Raw genomic sequence first — 20,484 nt, forward strand, 5'->3', positions numbered from 1 at the left:
TAAGACTTAAGACATAAACTGAAATAAATAAAAAGGAGGTTAAGAGAATATGAAAATGCAATAAAATTTCCAAGCAAAAAGAATGAAGAAATAAAATTATTTGTAAGTACCCATGTATATAGCATATTTGCTAAAATATTAACTTATTCATTTATTCATGTGTTATACTATTGCTTATCCTTCAATTCAGTGTCGCAACTTTTAGTGAAACTATATATATATACTATATCTATAGTGTATATATATATGAGTTGTTTACTGTAGAAAAAGTCAGTCATACAAAGAAAGAAACAGACAGAAGTAGGGATGTGATTATTAGGGTTGATCCAGTTGAAATCACACTTCTTCTGAAAATTGATCTGAGGGTCTAGGACAACTTATTGCTGCCAACTCACCATAGCGAACTTGCCATGGTACAACTCACCATGGGAAAATTCAACACTGTATTAATCGTTTCATTCAGTTATTTTTATTATTAGTGACAAGTTTTTTGTCAAAACTATTGTAACTCTTGTATTTCTGGATTGACTTTTCTTATTTTATTATTATTGGCCACGGTTGCATCAAAATTAATGTAACTTTTGTATTTGTTGGATTGCCCCACAGTGAGTTGCCTGCGGCCACTTGGCCATGACGAATTGTCCCATTCTGTGGTTTGATGCAGTTTGGCTTTCTAAATTAATGTGAAAAAGCACATCTTTACATATCTAAAAAACTGATTAAAATTGTCTGAAATCATTTGAGTTTTTCAATTTGTTTTGATGCGGAGATTCACCGAGGCTCATTCTAGTTAAACTCTGAATCAGAGTTTTTCAGGGAGAGCACCTCCCTGGGGGAGGAGCCTTGTGAAGCCCTTGTGTGTCAATCTAAACTTTTAGATCAGAGATTGGCTCTATTGAATAAAATATTTTTTCCATTTTGAATGTTATATAGGTATAGGTACTTTTTTAAAAAAAATAAATGAAACTGATTTCTGATTAGATGTTTATAGGATTGTACTGCACAACAAAAGTAATTTCTGTTTAGCTGTTTATAGGATTGCATTGCAAAATATTTCAGCTTCAAGTGATCATTTAGAGACTAAGCCATTTGAAATGACTTTTGAAAATAATATAGGGACTTGCATAATATACTCAGTATTTGATGTCGGGGGGAAAAGAATGTGATAGTTACTTAATTTGTGCTACCTACCCATTTGCTTCTAAAATATCTTTTCAGGGAAGGAAAGAATCAGATTTCATCAATAACTGGAGTTTCCTCAAACAATTTATTTGAGGCTTTTTACCGGTAAATCTAATATTTCTCAATGTTTTATTTTCCAAAGAATGGGTAATAAATACATATGTCTATCAAATCTTCCTTGTCCAACTTTGTGAAAAATGATTAACACTACCAATGATTTCTCTTTGTTTTCTTCTTCTCTCTTCAACCTCTTTGTGATGTCACCTGGGTACTATTACTGTCTAAGAATTCCTTTGTAGTGTGGACATGTGGGATCTGAAGCTAGACATACATATAAGTATGAAAGCATAGAAGCCCCAAGAAGCTGTCTGATTTTTCCAGTTTGGTGTCACCTCTTGCCTTAGGATAGTGGTTTGGTAGTTCTTGCTGGCACTATCTGACTTCCAAAGGGTTTCTTACTGATGTTCTAATGCCTGTATGCAAGAGAGATATGTCTGCCACGTTTCATGTTTTCTCTCTGATGACTTACAAGTTAAAATTATTTATTTATTGAATTTATATTGCTGCCTATTCACACATGGTGACTCAAGGTGGCTTACAGAATATAAAACATTCAAAATAATGAAATGAATAAAAAAGTAAAATAAACTTATAATATGATATGATATATGATATGATATGATATACGATACGATACGATACGATACGATACGATACGATACGATACGATACGATACAATACAATACAATACAATACAATACAATACAATACAATAATAACCCACTACCCCCTGGTCTAGCAACAGCACATCACTCCATCCCGCTTTGGGTTCCCCTTGCCTGTTGGCAGAACCAAGTCTTCAGTGCCTTCCAGAAGAGTGTTAGAGTGGGGGCCATTTTAATCTCTGGGGGAATGATGTTCCAGAGAGAGGGAGCCGCCATGGAGAAGGCCCTTCTTCTGGGTCCCACCAAGTGTATCTCCCTAGGGGATGGGACCCGCAACATTCCCTGCCTTCCCACTCTGATGGGTGATTGGCAAGAGACAGTCCCTCAGATAACCTGATCCCAAGCCATGAAGGGCTCTAAAGATGACAACCAGCACCTTGAATTGCACCTGGAAGCAAATCGGCAGCCAATGCAGCTCCCGCAGGAGAGGAGATACATATGCACACCAAAACCATGTGGGCTGCTGCATTTTGCACCAACTGGAGCTTCCAGATGCTCTTCAAGGGCAGCCCCATGTAGAGCACATTGCAATAGTCAAGACGGGAAGTGACTAGGGCATGAGCGATTGTTAATAGAATAGAATAGAATAGAATAGAATAGAATAGGATAGGATAGGATAGGATAGGATAGGATAGAATAGAATAGAATAGAATAGAATTCTTTATTGGCCAAGTGTGATTGGACACACAAGGAATTTGTCTTGGTGCATATGCTCTCAGTGTACATAAAAGAAAAGATACATTCATCAAGAATCATATGGTACAACACTTAATGATAGTCATTAAGTGTTGATTTCTTGATTGTTTACAAATAAACAATCAGGAAACAATATCAATATAAATCGTAAGGATACAAATAACAAAATTACAGTCATACAGTCATAAGTGGAAGGAGATGGGTGGAGGGAACGATAAGAAGATTAATAGTAGTTGAGATTTAGTAACTAGTTTGACAGTGTTGAGAGAATTATTTGTTTAGCAGAGTGATGGCATTCGGGAAAAACTGTTCTTGTGTCTAGTTGTTCTGCTGTGCAGTGCTCTATAGTGCTGTTTGGAGGGTAGGAGCTGAAACAGTTTATGTCCAGGATGTGAGGGGTCTGTAAATATTTTCACAGCCCTCTTTTTGACTCGTGCAGTATACAGGTCCTCAATGGAAGTCAGGTTGGTATTAATTGTTTTTTTCTGCAGTTCTAATTATCCGTTGAAGTCTGTGTCTGTCTTGTTTGATTGCAGAGCCAAACCAGACAGTTATAGAGGTGCAGATGACAGACTCAATAATTCTTCTGTAGAACTGTATCAGCAGCTGCTTGGGCAGTTTGAGCTTCCTGAGTTGGCACAGAAAGAACATTCTTTGTTGTGCTTTTTTGATATATTTGTTTTTTTTTAAAACAAGTTTTATTGGTTTTTTCTCCTCTCCCACATTCGCCCACATCTTTCTTTTTTTTTGAACAGAGTGTTGACTGGTTCTTATCTTATACAATTAATCAAATTCAAATACATTTTACTCAATTACATTTTTTCCCAAAATCGTTTCCCCTCCCTTTCTTTTCTTTATTTTTTTTAAACATATCTCAATATTTCTATACTTGCATACATAAACACCATCTTCATTTGTCCCTAGATTCTAACTTTACTATTTATTCATATTTATTCTTAAACAGTTCATTCTTTATCTTAATATATTTATATTTGTTTGTTCGGAGTTGCCTTTCTTCCACTTCATCTTTTTTATTGCACAGCAGTCTTTCTCCTCAAACCTACCCTCTCCCTCTTCCCTATCTCTTCCTACTTTCTTTCCCCACCTCCTTCTTCTCTTCTTTACTTCCCCTTCCCTTCTCCTTCTCCTCCTCTCTTCCCCCCTGTCTTACCTTTTCTCCTACTCTATTTCCCTTCCCTTCCTTTCTCCCTACTCTTCCATCCCTCTCTCTCCTTCCTCTTCCCTTCCAACTCTCTTCCCCTCCTTCATCTCTCTTTATTGCTGTATTCATTTTCAATTTAATATTTTCCAGGCAGCCCCGATCCCTTGTCCTTTTAATTATTAACAGTACATTTCATCTTATTCCTCTTTTTCTTTCAAATCTTTACTCAAACAATTTTATACTTTACTTCTTGCAATTTAAATCAGACCACCCAGACCACCCCAACAATGTATGTCTCGCTGCCTGGAGGCCGTGCGGGTCTGGATGGGGAGAAATAGGCTCAGACTCAACCCCTCCAAGACTGAGTGGCTGTGGTTCCCGGCGTCGCGATATAGTCAGCTGGTGCCATCGCTGATTATTGGGGGTGAGTCTTTACCCCCCACAGAGAGAGCTTGCAATCTGGGCATCCTCCTGGATGCACGGCTGTCTTTAGAAGAACATATGACGGCCGTGGCCAGGAGGACTTTTTATCAGGTTCGCCTGATTCGCCAGTTGCAGCCCTTTCTGGATCACGACACCTTGCGCAGTCACTCATGCCCTTGTCACCTCCCGACTGGACTACTGTAATGCTCTCTATATGGGGCTCCCCTTGAAAAGCATCCAGAGGCTCCAACTGGTCCAGAATGCGGCCGCGTGGGTGGTTATGGGTGCAACTCATTGTGCCCACGTGACACCCCTCCTGCTGAGCTGCACTGGCTCCCAGTGGTCTTCCGGGTGCGATTCAAGGTGTTGGTTACCACCTTTAAAGTGCTCCATGGCATTGGACCTGGGTACCTTCGAGACCGTCTTCTGCCACCAGTAGCCTCCCACCGGCCAGTCCGCTCTCACAGAGAGGGTCTCCTCAGGGAGCCATCGGCCAAATTATGTTGGCTGGCGACACCCAGGGGAAGGGCCTTCTCTGTGGGAGCTCCTGCCCTTTGGAATGAACTGCCCCCAGGATTGCGTAAGATCTCTGATCTCCGTGTATTTCGCTGTGCCCTCAAAACCTTGTTGTTCCGCCAGGCCAGGCTATCAATGTAAAGATTTTAATTGGTTTTAAAAATGGGATTTTAAATTTGGCGGTTTTATAATTGAGCCAATTATTTAATAATTTTAATTATTTTAAAATTTTGTTTGTCTTTGTGCTTTTAATCAGGCTGTACACCGCCCTGAGTCCTTCGGGAGAAGGGTGGTATAGAAATAAAATTAATAAATAATAAATAAAATAAATAACATTTAAATCATTTTTATCGTTTCAATTTCATTCAATTTTACATTCAGTTTCAATTATTGAATATATTTCTCAAAATATCTTAACAATATATTTCCACTTATTCAAATATGTATTTATAAAGCTCATCTTACTCATTTCTCATTTTACCTAATCCAATTAGTTCTTAAAATATTCTTCGTTTGCCTTCTTTTCTCTTTTTGGTTATGTTTCAGATATGTAGTTTGAAATATTCCAATTATTACATTTTCCCCAACAAATTTGTTCATATTATCAAACCTATCATTCTATAGACCGCCAATATTATTAAGCATATAACATTTATTACAGTTTCTCCAGTTTTTGGTAGAGCATATTTAAAATTTTAAATATAGAGTATCAGTCTTATTCCCTTTATTTCATATCGCTCTATACTCCTCTTATTTTAAAGTCACTTAATTAATATCACTATTTTCTCTTTTTTTCTGACATTAAACTCACCAATTAAATTTTACAGTTCTGAATATATTTCCATTTCTTTCTATCTTTGTCTTTCTCCTTTTCTGCCCTATATTTCCCCTTGGTTCTACTTTTCCTTTCCTTTTTCGTATCTTTTCATTGTTGATCCCAATATACTTATTTTGTGTTTTAAAATCATGAAATCTTTTATTTTGTCCTTTATTTCTTATTATTTTCCATCTCTTTCCCCTCTTTCTTATATTTCCACTGTAAATCCCAATGTAATCATTTAAATTTTTTATATTTTTCCTATTCCATCCTCTTTTCCTTCTTTGTTTCTTTTCTTTTTGTCCATACTTAATATTACAATTGTTTAATTTTCCATAGTCAGTCTCTTTTGCCTTCTTCATCATTGCCTTCTTCTTGAGGACGGGTTTTGGAGCCCCAAGAGGTGGTTTGCAAAAAACCGACGGCTTTGGGGTTTTTTAGATAAATCTTTAAGTTCTATTTTAAGGGGTTCTGGGAGGGATTGTGGGAATGGATCTGGGGGGATCCATAAATCCACTGAAAGGGGTAATGGGTCTGATGATCATGGTGGGGAGGATGGGGACAGAAATCTGACAAGGATGCAGGGGGATGAAGCGATGGGCATTAGTATAGTAAGTGGGAGGGGCAGATATGACGGCTGCAGGGGGCCATATTATGTTTCGGGAGTACGCACTCAATGTTTACGAGCGATTGCCCACTCCGACCCCCAAAGCACTGCTCGTTTCCCGGGTTGTTCAGAGTCTCAGACCTTGGGTCTACGGCTGATGTTATGTAATGCCAGGTCAGTGGTAAATAAAGCCCCTCTCATTCATGATCTTATTTCAGAGGGGGGTGCTGACCTGGCAGGGATTACGGAGACCTGGTTAGGCCAGGAGGGAGGAGTTCCCCTTGTGGAAATGTGCCCGCCAGGTTTCCGTGCATTCCATCAGCCAAGGACTCAGGGAAGGGGTGGGGGAGTGACAGCAATCATTAGAGAAAGTCTTTGCCCGAGGGAGGCCACTGTTCTTCAGATAGCCGGATGTGAGTCCCTCCTTGTGAAGTGGGGTCGGGGGATTCAGATGGGCCTACTGATTGTGCACCTGGCTCCCTGCCACGTAACAGCGTTCCTGCCTGAACTGCTCGACATTATAGCCGGGGTGGTGGTGAAAACCCCCAGACTTATTGTTATGGGGGATTTTAACCTGCCATCCGCTGGTGAGATGTCGGAGAAGGCTCGGGAGTTCATGGCTTCCATGACGGCCATGGACCTGACCCAGGTACTTCAAGGCCCCATCCACTTGGGGAATCACACTCTGGACTTGATTTTTGTCTCTGATCAGTGGCTGAATGATCTAAGAATAGGGGATATAGACATCAAGCCCTTGTCATGGTCTGATCATTCTCTCCTTCACATGGACTTTCAAGTCACTTCCACCCACCGCAGGGAGATGGAACCAACCAAATGGTTCCATCCCAGGCGCCTGATGGACCCCGAAAGGTTCTTGATGGAGCTTGGGCCATTTCCTGAGACTCTGGCTCACGACTCGACTGAGGACCTGGTGGTCGCCTGGGACAGGGCGGCTACTGGGGCCTTGGACCACGTCGTGCCTTTGTGGCCTCTGACCCGATGCCGATCTCGTCTAGCTCCTTGGTTTTCCGAGGAGCTGAGAGAGATGAAGCGTCGGAAAAGACTCCTGGAGAGCAATTGGAGGACAAGCCGATCTGAATCTGACCGAACACAGGTGGGATCTTATATTAAGACCTACCTAGTGGCGACAAGAGCGGCAAAGTCTAGCTACTTCTCCGCTCTTATTGCATCTGCAGAGAACCGCCCCGCCGCGCTGTTAAGGGTGACCAACTCCCTACTTCAGGTGGGGGTACAGGAAGATCCCTTAGAAGGTCGAGCTGAGGATTTTGTACAATTCCTGCATGATAAAGTCGCTCAGATTCGGGAAGGCCTGGACTCCGATTGGGTAGATCCAGGGGAGGAGACGGGGGCAGGTCTTGAGAGCGTTATCTGGGAAGAGTTTGACTCTGTGACTCCTGTGGACAGGATTCTGGGCAAGCTTAATGCTGCCACATGTTTATTGGACCCGTGTCCCTCCTGGTTGGTACTGGCCTCCAGGGAGGTTACACGAGGCTAGCTCCAGGGGATTATAAATGCTTCTCTGAGTGAGGGTGTCTTTCCCGCCACCTTGAAAGAGGCGGTTGTGAAGCCCCTCCTCAAGTAGCCTTCCCTGGACCCGGCTATATTATCAAATTATCGTCCAATCTCCAATCTTCGCTTTATTGCGAAGGTTGTTGAGAGTGTGGTGGCGCGACAACTACCCCGATACCTGGATGAAGTTGTCTATCTGGATCCATTCCAGTCAGGCTTCAGGTCATGATACAGCACGGAAACGGCATTGGTCGCGTTGGTGGATGATCTCTGGACAGCTCGGGACAGAGGTTGCTCCTCTTTCCTGGTCCTATTAGATCTCTCGGCGGCTTTTGATACCATCAACCATGGTATCTTACTGCACCGGCTGGAGGTGTTAGGAAAAGGGGGCACCGTGCTTTAGTGGTTCTCCTCCTTCCTCTCTGACCGTTCGCAGTTTGTGTTGGCAGGGGGGCAGAGGTCGACCTCAAGGCACCTTATTTGTGGGGTGCCGCAAGGGCCAGTCCTCTCACCCCTTCTGTTCAACATTTATGTAAAACCGCTAGGCGAGATCATCCGTGGTTTCAGGGTGAGTGTTCATCAGTATGCTGATGACACATAGCTATACATCTCCACCCCAGACCACCCCAATGATGCCCTTGCTGTGATGTCCCATTGCCTGGAGGCCGTGCGGATCTGGATGGGGAGAAACAAGCTCAGACTCAACCCCTCCAAGACCGAATGGCTGTGGCTTCCGGCGTCCCGATATAGTTAGCTGGTACCATCACTGACAATAGGGGATGAGATCTTGCTCCCCACAGAGAGGGCCCGCAACTTGGGTGTCCTCCTGGATTCACGGCTATCTTTAGAAGATCATTTGATGGCCGTGGCCAGGGGTGCCTTTTATCAGGTTCGCCTGATCCACCAGTTGCGTCCCTTTCTGGATCGGGACGCCTTGCACATGGTCACTCATGCCCTAGTTACCTCCCGTATGAACTACTGTAATGCTCTCTACATGGGGCTCCCCTTGAAAAGCACCCGGAGGCTCCAACTGGTCCAGAACATAGCCGCGCGGGTGATTATGGGCGCAGCTCGTTACGCCCATGTAACACCTCTCCTACGCGAGTTGCACTGGCTCCCGGTGGTCTTCCGTGTGCGATTCAAGGTGTTAGTTATCACATTTAAACTGGCGACTGGCAACTCCCAGGGGGAGGGCCTTCTCTGTGAGGGCTCCAATCCTTTGGAATGAACTGCCCCCGGAGATATGGAATATCCCTGATCTCCGTGCTTTCTACCGTGCCCTCAAGTCCCTGATGTTTCAACAGGCGGGGCTAAACATATGAACATGTGAATGATTTTTCTTTTAAATGTTATCTAATTCTGGGTTTTATTCAATTGACCAAACTAAGAAATAATTTTAATTAGCTGTTTTATGATGTTTGTGTGTCTATATTTTTCTTGACTGTACACCGCCTTGAGTCCTACGGGAGAAAGGTGGTATAGAAATATAATAAATAAATAAATAAATAAATAAATAAATAAATAAATAAATAAATAAATAAATAAATAAATAAGTCATCTCCTTTTCATCTTCAGTGCATTCTTGCATCCGGAAGCAGCGCGGCATGACTGGCTGGGAAAATGCCGGGCTCCAACGAGCTTGGCAAAATCCAGCCAGATGAACTGACGCCAGGGATGTGTGTGTGTGTGTGTGTGTGTGTGTGTGTGTGTGTGTGTGTGTTAGGACTGAAACTGTCCTGTAGGGACAGTGAAGAAGGAGAGGTAGCTCGGTGACTAAAGAGGAACAGGCAAGTTCCTTGGATAGCCCGAGAAAATCTCCGAACCGGTGACGGGGGGTGGCGATCAGGGTGAATCGCCATGAAGCTAGAGCCTTTGGAGCAAGCGATGTGCAGGAGGGAAGATTTGGACAAAGTATTGGTGTTGGGTGAGTGATTGGCTAACCCAGAGACAATAAAAAGAAAATTTTAAATATTTTATACTACCAAAATTACCCCGGCGTGGAAATAGTGGCTAAATAGTGACAGGGGGAGATGGCGGATGGAGAGAGAAAGTGAGAATGACAAGCGCGCCATAGAAGAACCCGAGTAAAGAATTAAAAGTGATTGATAAATGGAAATGTAAATTTAGAATTTGTATTTAATTTGGATTGGATTACAAACTGATTGGTTGTATATAAAAGTGAGAGAAGAAGTGAAAAATGGGTTTTTTTCTTTATGGATTTGGTAAAAACAGATGTGGATTACAAATAAAATAGCGATTTGTTAATTAGCTGAGTGGAACAGTGGATTATAGAGAGACATCTATAGGAGAAAGAAGAGCATAACATGGAATTGTCTGTTTTGAACAAACCTTGAACTTTTAAAACGATAACTGGCAAGAACTAAGGATGCTATGTTTTGCCTATAAGAGGATAGACTTTGATGATTTTTAAAAAAGGACTGTAATGTGACTTAAAACTGGAATAATAGCAACTCAGAAAGAATAAAATGGAACAGGAACTTAACGAACTGATGAAGACGATGTGTTTGGAAATAAAGGAAATGATGATAAATTTGCATGGAAAATCGAAATTCGAGGATATATATTTGTTAATCTAATATTAATAATATAGCCTTCTATTTAGAATCTAGAGATTTGGTGAACAGAAGATATAGCATATTATAATTTATTTTATTTATTTATTAAATTTGTATTCCGCCCTTCTCCTTTCGGACTCAGGGCGGTGAACAGCTAAAATGAAAACATTTGTACACAAAAGTTAAAATAATTAATTAAAACTACTTAAATAGAATTTGGCGCATAATTTAAAACATATCAATAAAAATCAATATCAAATGTTAAAACCAACAGGGAATCAGGCCAGCCCAGCTAGCTGAAAAAAGTAAGTTTTTAGGGCCCGACGAAAAGTCAGGAGGTCTGAGATCACTCGTATCTCTGGAGGTAGATCGTTCCAGAGGGTAGGTGCCACCACAGAGAAGGCTCTCCCCTTGGGGGTCGCCAGCCAACATTGTCTGGCTGACAGCACCCTGAGGACGCCCTCTCTGTGGGAGCGAACTGGCCATAATATTACATTATATTATATTTATAATAATGTAACATAACAATGTACGGTATAACAATGTATAACATAACAATGTATGGTATAATATAATGTATAAAATAATGTATAGTATAGTATAGTATAGTATAGTATAGTATAGTATAGTATAGTATAGTATAGTATAGTATACTATAGTAGTTCTGATATTTATGATATTATATCTTCTTCTGTTCACCAAATCTAAATTCTAAACAGAAGGTTGTATTATTAACATTATTTTGACTTGTTAATCATCAGAGAGAAAACATGACAACTTATGTAATATTTATTATATATCATATATCATATCTGTTATGTAATATTTATTATATTAAATGTAATAATATAATTCCATTCATAACTTGTACAAAGAAATTTAAACATAAAACTTATCAAAACCAAAAAAAAAAACATTCTTATCCAAAGTCCTCTGGAGAGGAGTGGCCAATACATTTAAATAAATAAATAATAAAAATAAAACTCTAAACATCTGACTTACTGTGAAACCAATCATAAAACAGAAGTAAAATATTTAGTGCAAATTCCTCCATAGCACAAATTCTATGTGCATAAATAAAGGTTTCCTGAAGCAAATGAACCTGTTTCACTTTCCAGAATTCAGAGACTGCGGGAAATAATAAGTATCGTTTTCCAGCCTCTCTCTGTCCTTCTTTCCCCAATCCCTTTTTAATGAAAACATTTTTTTCTATATCAATATCAGACTGGGCTAATCTGACCCTGTAGGTCAGGGGTCCCCAACCCCTGGTCCATGGACCGACACTTGTCTGTGGCATGACAGCAACCAAGCCATGCAAACAAGCGAAGCCCCATCTGCAGGATGCAGGCAGCATGGAAAACCAAGCCCCCTCCAGTCTGTGGAAAAACATTTCTTCATGGAAGTGGTCCCTGGTGCCCAAAAGGTTGGAGGCCACTGCTGTAGTTGACCGACAGACATCTCTTATTCCCAGGGATGTGGATTAGAAGAAAGTGTGAAATCTGTGTGCAAGCATCATTTCATGACACAGTCTAACTGGTTTTTGATCTGAGCATGTGAAATCTGCAATGAGAGCTAGCATAGAGACTGCTTTTGTTTCTGGTAGTCTAGTGAAATAGAATTGATTTCCCTTATCACATATTACCAAGTTAATATCAAAAAAGTTAATATCAAATATTAATTTTTTGAAGTTGATGTAGAACATCAAGGCTTCATAATCTTTGGATTCTTCTTAGTAAATTACAGATTAAATATGTAAATTACAGTTTACATTGGTATAGTGGTGCTCTTTTCTATAAGTTTTCTATAAGTTTATTGTGTAAATTTCAATTCTAGGTCAGAAGAAAACATTGAAGTCTTTTTCAGGTATATGAATGAGGCTTGGAGTTTGCATGGAAGAGAAGTACTGACTGCATTTGATCTTTCTGAATTTGAATTCATTTATGATATAGGTGGTAAGTATCACAAATTCTTAGACATTTTGCTTGATTATTAATTTGACTTTCTATTTATTATTAATTTGACTTTCTATCATTTGAAGATTTGGAGGGTGGGTGGGTTCTTTGGCCTTTTACATTATTTCACAAACACTATGTCTTCAGAGATTAAAAGTCTACTTTGCCAAATCTGTTTTCAGAGCTTTTCTGTTTTAAAAAGATTTACTAACAATTATTGGCAATTTTAAGTTTTAAAGGGCTTAACTAAGCATTATTCCTGGATGCCCCCCACCTTTTCCCCCTGTTTCTCCCCCCCCCCCCCCGCTTGCCTGGATTGATATTATCAAAGTGTATGAATGTGGAAAAACATAACAAAAATCTGAAGTCTGGAACGAAGTTGGCTAAGGATAGAAAGCAACACAGAATTGCATTTGCACTGGTAATGCCTTGAGGATGCAGAATGCACTGTTTAAAGGCCTGATATTGGACCACTGGACTTTGGGTGCCTATTCACACATATAATGCATTTATGTGCACAGTATGTTAATGTAATATTACTAGACACTGTCAATCACCAGTACATTCGTTGTAAAGATCAAGTGCTTTTGACCCTCATCCTTGGAAACTCAAACGTGAAGCACAGAATTACCATAACTGTATGGGAATTTTTGTATAGTCTTCCCATTACATTGTTTATTCCCATATACTGGACAACAATTGCTAATTTTATCACCAAAAAGTTATTTTTTATTTTAGGTAAGCCAATTTACTTGGGGGGAATGCTAATGTAATTTAAGAGGATAAAAAAAAAGGATTAGCTTTAAGAAAGTTAATCTTGTATGGGGCTGTAAGCAGTGGCAGCAGGATGGATTAATTTTAACCATGCTCAGATTTCATTGGGTCCACTGAAAAAAGACGGTTTAGGTATCTATGAAAAGAAGGCATAGAAAAAAGAAAGAGAAATAATAGCTAATAGGATAGATTTTTGGAAAAATGGAACATCTAGCCCATTGAAAAAAACTGAAGAGAAGCATTTTACAAAAATGAAGGAAAGTATTTAGATAATATATTTATTAGATTATATCTTGTATTTCTGTTTATTGCTGTATGGAACCTAGAAAGCAGACTTTGATGTTTGAAGTAACAGAGGTAGCTGAAGAATTTTAAAACAGTAAAACCAAAAAACTGTTTGAAGTACAGATTTTAAAATTTTATTTTATATACCGTATTTTTCGGAGTAAAAAAGAGGGTGAAAAACTGGCTGCGTCTTATACTCTGAATGTAGCCCCACCCAGCTTCTGAAACGGAGGTTTCAGAAGCTGAAAAAAGCATCAGAAATGAAGCTTCAAAAAAGAAGCCCCCAAACAGAGCTTCAGTAAAAAGCCCCCAAACAGAGCTTCAGAGGCTTTTTTTCTGAAGCTGTTTTGGAGGCTTCAGAAGCAGAAAAAAAGGCAAAAAAAAAAAGAAAAAGAAAAGAAAGCAAGGCATAGAGTTGACAACCAAGGAATCTGTTGCTAAAAATAACTTCTCCGAACTGAGAGGTGATTGGGGGTATTCCGGGAGGCCGATCCACCTGCCAATCATCTTTTTTCTTATTTTCCTTCCCAAAAATTAAGGTGCGTCTTATACTCTGAAAAATACAGTAGTTCCTTTTTTAAATTTTGTCCTTTTTCAAGGAAGCTGTGGTGCCTTATCTAAGGAACTGATTGCAATCTATCCAAATTGTGCTGTGACCCTTTTTGACCTTCCTGAAGTAGTGGAAACATCAAAGAAGTTTCATGGCTTCTCAGAAGCATCGCGGATTACTTTGCATGGAGGTAAACTGGAGTTTATTCTAGGATTTCTGCCAATGTCAGAACATGATGAGCTTATTTTGCTTTAAATGGTAGATAGGGAGACCAAAGCATTCTTCCAGGATGATGATATTTTTAAATGTATCTTAATTATTTCATTTCAGGGGATTTTTTAAAAGATCCAATTCCTGAAGCAGATTTGTACATTTTTGCCAGGATCCTGTTTACTTGGAATGATGAAAAGTGCCTGCAGTTGCTAAACAAAGTGTTTAATGTCTGTAAGCCTGGTATGTACCTATGTTGCTGTATTTATGGAAACTGCAAACTATGGCAGAGGAGCCAATCCTCTATACTTTTGTATAGTATTTTGTATACTTATACTGAGAGAACAAGGGAATTTAGAAATGAACCACTGGCTCATAGGTTAGCGCCACCAAGAGAACTTTGGATTCCTAGACCATAGTTTGCATTACCTTCATGAAGGGCTTCTGGAAGGAATGGGCTGCACTTCACCAAAACTGGGAAGAATGTTTTTGGTAAACAACTGGCTCAACATATCAGGAGAGCTTTAAAGTGAACTACAAATGAGGGGAGGGGATTTTGATCAATCTTTAGGATCTCTAGGACAATCTTTAGGATCTTTGAGACTTAATTCCAAACATAAACCTCAACATAACCAACCACATAATGAAGTAGAGAGTGATGGGAAGGTTACAAGTTACAAAGCGGAGATATAAGAAATGTATGCAAGATCAGCCATAAAGGACTCAAATGCCTATATACTAATGCTCAAAGTTTAGGGAACAAACAAAGTGAACTTGAAGTACTAGTACATAATATTATTAGTACATGCATGTAAAAGTTCATTATATCTCTAACGAAATGTACAAAACCAAGGTTGAAAACCTTCTAGAATGCATATGGGTAAAAGAAAAAAAGAATGACATTGCTATAGGCATATACTACAGGCCACCCAACCAAGCAGAGGAAATAGATGAGCTTTTTACTAACCAATTAAGAAACGTATATAGGAAACACACCACAGGGAGACTTTAACTATACTGATATTAACTGGGAAACAAACTCTGCAGCAAGTGGGAGTTTGAAGAGATTCCTAACCAACCTAGCCAACAACTTTGTGATTCAAAAGATAGAGGAGGGATCTAGGGGAAAAGCTATACTGGACCTAATTCTTACTAATAGAAGAAGTGATGGGGGGGGGGGGTTTGATGTTGCCAGAACTTTGGGCGAGATCGATCAGGTAATATTAGAATTCAATATAAGGCAAAAACAAGCAATAAAACAAAATCCAATCAGTGTCTTAAACTTTAAAAGAGCTAATTTTAACAAACTCAGAGGGAGCCTAGGACAGATTCCCTAATTCAAAATCTTAAAGGGAAAAACAACTCAAGGAATTTGGGAAACTCTGAAAACTATGATCATAAAAGCCCATGTCAGCACAATACCACTGAAAAATAAAAACAAGAAATCCAAGAAGAAGCCAGTATGTTGCACAAATATCTCCCTGATAAACTGAAAGACAAAAAGGATAAGTACAAAAAATGGAAAGAGGGACACATGACTAAGGCAGAATACCAGCACATAGCCTGAATCTACAAAAATGAAGTCAGGAAAGCTAAGGCGCAGAATGAACTAAGACTTGCAACAAATGTCACAGATAATAATAAAAAAAACTTTCTTTCAACATACAAATAATAAGATGATTAAGGGCCTGGAGACCATGGAATTGGGTATGGTTAGTGTAGAAAAAAGAAGAACCAGAAGTGACATGATAACAGTATTCCAGTATTTGAGGGGCTGCCACAAAGAAGAGGGGGTCAAATTATTCTCCAAAGCACTAGAGGGTAGGACAAGAAACAAAGGATGGAAACTAATCAAGGAGAGAAGCAACTTGGAATTAAAGAGAAACTTCCTATCAATGAGAACAATTAATAAGTGGAAGGGCTTGCCTTCAGGTGTTGTAGATACTTCACAGTGGTGGGTTGCTACCAGTTCGCTTTGAAGTTGATGTGTGGTCTGGTTAGCGGAGATATCATGGAGGCTTTTATCTTTGATCAGTTTTCCCTTTGGGATCCTTGATTTTGCACACTAACATCTGTTTATTATGGTTGTGATAGCCATACTTCCAGTCAATTTATATATTTATCAGAGTGACTTATAGTGGTCTGTCATTTTTGGACACACTCACTAGCTTGGCTGAAAGGCACAATGGCTCAATAGGTCTCTTTTTGCCCAGTCCCGATGATTTGAGGAAAGGGAAAGAATAGTAGCTGTACTTCCTTGACAGTGGTGGGTTTCAAATTTTTTTACTACCGGTTCTGTGGGCATGGCTTGGTGGGTGTGGCAGGGGAAGGATCCCATAAAATCTCCATTCCCGCCCTACTCCAGGGGAAGGATACTGTAAAATCTCCATTCCCACCCCACTCCAGGGGAAGGATACTGTAAAATCTCCATTCCCACCCCATTCCAGGGGAAGGTTACTGCAAAATCCTCATTTCCTCCGCTAGGATTCAGGAGGCAGAGAATAGATGGGAGTGGGGCCAGTCAGAGGTGGTATTTACTGGTTCTCCGAACTACTCAAAATTTCCGCTACTGGTTCTCTAGAACTAGTCAGAACCTGCTGAACCCACCTCTGTTCCTTGCATTCTGTAGAGTTGGCAGGAACCTATGATTATACATTTTTCTGCATAGGAGAAGCCATCCTAGGGGAAACCTGATGTGCGAGAAGAAGAAGGAGATCTCTTCACTGTAGTTACAGTGCCAGGGGGCGTCCCAAGTGTGCTGGGGGCTTTTTTCTTTCTGGCAGCCAGCAGGCCCTATGCTGCCCTATGCTGCTTAGTGAGAGACTTATATAGATCTATTTCTGGCTCGTTAGCCATCATCAGTAAGCCACTGAGCCAGAAATGAAAATTTTTTACTATCCTGTTCTGTGGGTGTGGCTTGGTGGGCGTGGCTTGGTGGCCATGACTTGGTAGGCGTGGCAGGAGAAGGATACTGTAAAATCTCCATTCCCACCCCACTCCAGGGGAAGGTTACTGCAAAATCCCCATTTCCTCCCGATCAGCTGGGATTCAATTCAGAGAATTGAGGGGGGCAGGGCCAGTCAGAGGTGGTATTTACCAATTTTCCGAACTACTCAAAATTTCCGCTACCAGTTCTCCAGAACTGGTCAGAACCTGCTGAAACCCACTTCTGTTCCTTCCACTCTGTAGAGTTGGCAGGAACCTATGAGTATACATGTTTTCTGCATAGGAGAAGTCACCCTAGGGGAAACCTGATGTGCGAGAAGGAGAAGGAGATTATTTGTTTTAATTGGTTTTAAATTTTATAAATTCATGTGTTTTAATGTGGCTGTACACCACCCTGAGTCCCCTGGGAGAAGGGCGGTATAGAAATCCAATAAACTCTAAACACACTCTAAACTCTTCACTGTAGTTATAGTGCAAGGGGGTGTCCCAAGTATGCTGGATAGCTTTTCTCCCTGCTAGGCAGAACTCTATGGCATTCATGATTTCTACAATGTCCTGGTTGCATCTCTCTGTTTTTCATCATTCACTTGTTTGTACATTAGAGATAGACCTTTTTTAAAAAAAAAAAAAATATTAATTACATTTCTTAGTGCTTAATAAACATCATGTTGTCTGGGTATTTAATTTGCTTAACAATACAGATTCCATTCTTACTCTCCACCCCTTTTTTCCAACCACTGGTAAAATAAGTTCCATGTTTGATAATATTCTGTGTCTTCTTTCCGTTTGATTTTCAATGTAAGTCTATCCATTTCTGCACAGTCTAGTATCTTCTTAATTATCTCTTTATCTTGCAATGTTTCTTCATCTTTCGAATACTGCGCGAAGATAATCCTTTTGTTGTTGTTTTGTTGCAAAGTCGTGTCCGACCCATCACGACCCCAAGGACTATGTTCCTCCAGGCTTTCCTGTCTTCTACCATCCTCTGGAGTCCATTTAAGATCACGCCTATTGCTTCAGTGACTCCATCCAGCCACCTCATTCTCTGTTGTCCCATTCTTCTTTTGCCTTCAATCTTTCCCAGGATTAGGCTCCTCTACAGTGAGTCCTTCCTTCTCATTAGGTAGCCAATGTATTTGAGTTTCGAAGAAAATCCTTGCTGCTGTTAAAATATGTAATACTAAATATATACTTTTCTTATCAAATTTTTCCAATATCATCTCTAATAAAAATAGTTCAGGTTTAAAATCTACATGTTTCCCTATTATCTTTTCTAGACATGTATTTTTGTCCAAAACTTTTTTTTGTTTTAGCAAAGTCCACCACATATGATGAATGTGCCCATCTTTTGATTACATTTCCAACATTTGCTAGACATATTTTTAAACATTTTAGCTAACCTAGCAGGTGGTAAATGTCATCTATAAAACATTTTATATAAATTTAAATATAAATTTATATATAAAGAGAAATAGTGGGAGAAGCTGTAACCAGCAAAAGATAGTGTAAAATGGGATGAAGAATTAGATCCAGTATCAGGACTCGATGGTATCCACCAATTGACTTGGGAAGATGCCTGATATGAGAGAAATAATGTTAAAAGAAAGAAAAATAAAACTGTTGCAGAATATTTACTTGATATCATTCCCCCCCCCAAAAAAAGTGACAGATTTTTTTTTTTCATGGAAAAGCGTTTTATATTGTATGAAGCAAGAAACCTTTTCTCTCCAACTTGCTTTACATGGAGCAATTTGGCATCTGTGTATTTTAATTCATGATATAATCTGTACCATATCCAGGTATGCCAGAACTTCTCACTGTATTTCCCCTTTTATGAAATGTAGAACATCATCTGTCTTGCTTTCCCTACCTTGAATTTCTTTGGATTAAGAATACTATATACAAGCTGCCTTTTTTTTTCCAGTGAAGGAAATCACAGGATGAAGAAGAGCATCCCAACACATTCATCTATTGAAAAACTTAACTTAGATCTTGAAGAAATTGTCCACGGCTTGTTTTCTAGGGGGGTGTTCTCTTTGAATAGGGAACGCACATGGCAGCTAGACTAGGAGGAGCATCTTCTCAGTCAAAGAAATTGCAAGATAGCTGACAATATGGAAGGGAAGAGAGAAGATTGTGGAGTGGGCAGAGCTTTAGGGGGTGTATATCTTCATAAGTGTCTGCAAAAATGAGGATACACCTACAGTGACTTCATGGCTGCCTTAGGATACTATATAAATCATATCCAGCATGCAAAGTACCTTATAAAGTGGCCTTACTCTATATAACTTAATGCCACTCTGTTAAACTTAGGTCATTTACATGATTGATCTTAGTAGTCAAGTAGTTATGCTGTTGTAATTGTAACATAGTCACATCTGAAGAATTATTATTATTATTATTATTATTATTATTATTATTATTATTATTATTATTATTATTATATTCCTAAACTATATATTATATATTAACTATATCTTGACAGGTGGTGGAGTATTAATTGTGGAACCAACATTAGATAAAGACAAGACTCTGCCTTTTCCTATTGCCATGTACTCCCTCATAGTGCTGCTTAATACTGAAGGAAAAGTACGGACCCCATCAGAGTATCATTCATTCCTCAGCTCAGCTGGCTTCAAAGATATACAGCTAAAGAAAGGAAATCTATTTGATGTCATTTTGGCCAGAAAATAATGTTGCTAAAGTTGCTTCATGCCTGCCAAGTGTTGAAAGAAAATTATTTCAATGTACTGTACAGTATCTACTGACTTTGATTATATAGTGATATGACTGTATAATCTCACCTTGCCTGAAGTTATCAAAGTACAATTGGAGATCCCTGTCTTAGATGATATATCTGGAAATTCATATATATCTCTATCTCTATCTCTATCTCTATCTCTATCTCTATCTCTATCTATCTATCTATCTATCTATCTATCTATCTATCTATCTATCTATCTATCTATCTATGATTACTAAGTATATACTTAACAAAGTTTTGTTAGAATTTGGATTTGGAAAAAGAACAGCAAAAAAAGGCTATGCACTCTATTATTATCTTAATTTCCAAGTTTTTAGAGACAGCTAAAACTGAATTTATGGTACAAATGCTGGCTAAAACTATTTGTGTCTAACCATGAAATACCATAATAAGAATAAAAAATAAGTCAATTTATATTGTACCACAAAGAATGTGTGAGTGTATATTATTTTTTCAAAACAAGTTTCAAGATTGTTTTAGTGCCTTTAAATTAAAACAAAGTAAAGCATGGTGTTGGTACACAAAAGAATAATAACCACTCTTTTGTAGTCCCTCTGGATCTTCCAGAGAAGATGCTGCTAATGGAAAGGAGCTTCAGTAACCAACGGAAGTGCTTCTAAAGTAAATATCCCTTTTATCCATATCAGCACCTGACATTGGATCTTGATTTCATGTCACTTTGTCTTTTGCTTCTTGTTCAGGTTAGGGTCTGATATCTGCAGCTCCTTTGAAAAAATATTAAAAGGTGACAGGACAGTTTGAATCTTG

The 20,484-nt window shown here is 39.2% G+C and overlaps 1 protein-coding gene across 2 annotated transcripts in view; it reads left to right on the top strand.

Annotated features, from left to right (window-relative positions):
- Positions 1–20,130, top strand: part of LOC117656671 (acetylserotonin O-methyltransferase-like) — a 30,896-nt gene extending 10,766 nt beyond the window's left edge. The window contains exons 5-9 of one of the 2 annotated variants that reach the window (XM_060686625.2): positions 1,219–1,287; positions 12,099–12,187; positions 13,846–13,986; positions 14,127–14,249; positions 19,438–20,130. In XM_060686625.2, coding sequence (XP_060542608.1) covers positions 1,219–1,287; positions 12,099–12,187; positions 13,846–13,986; positions 14,127–14,249; positions 19,438–19,646 — 631 coding nt within the window. In that variant the 3' untranslated portion in view covers positions 19,647–20,130. Of the gene's footprint in view, positions 1–1,218; positions 1,288–12,068; positions 12,188–13,845; positions 13,987–14,126; positions 14,250–19,437 lie in introns of both variants that reach the window. The other variant, XM_060686624.2, reaches the window with a different exon arrangement.
- The last annotated feature ends 354 nt before the right edge of the window (positions 20,131–20,484 follow it).

Source organism: Pantherophis guttatus, chromosome 5 (assembly GCF_059756535.1).
Source record: "Pantherophis guttatus breed Tessera chromosome 5, ASM5975653v1, whole genome shotgun sequence".
NCBI classification, from domain to species: Eukaryota; Metazoa; Chordata; class Lepidosauria; order Squamata; family Colubridae; genus Pantherophis; species Pantherophis guttatus.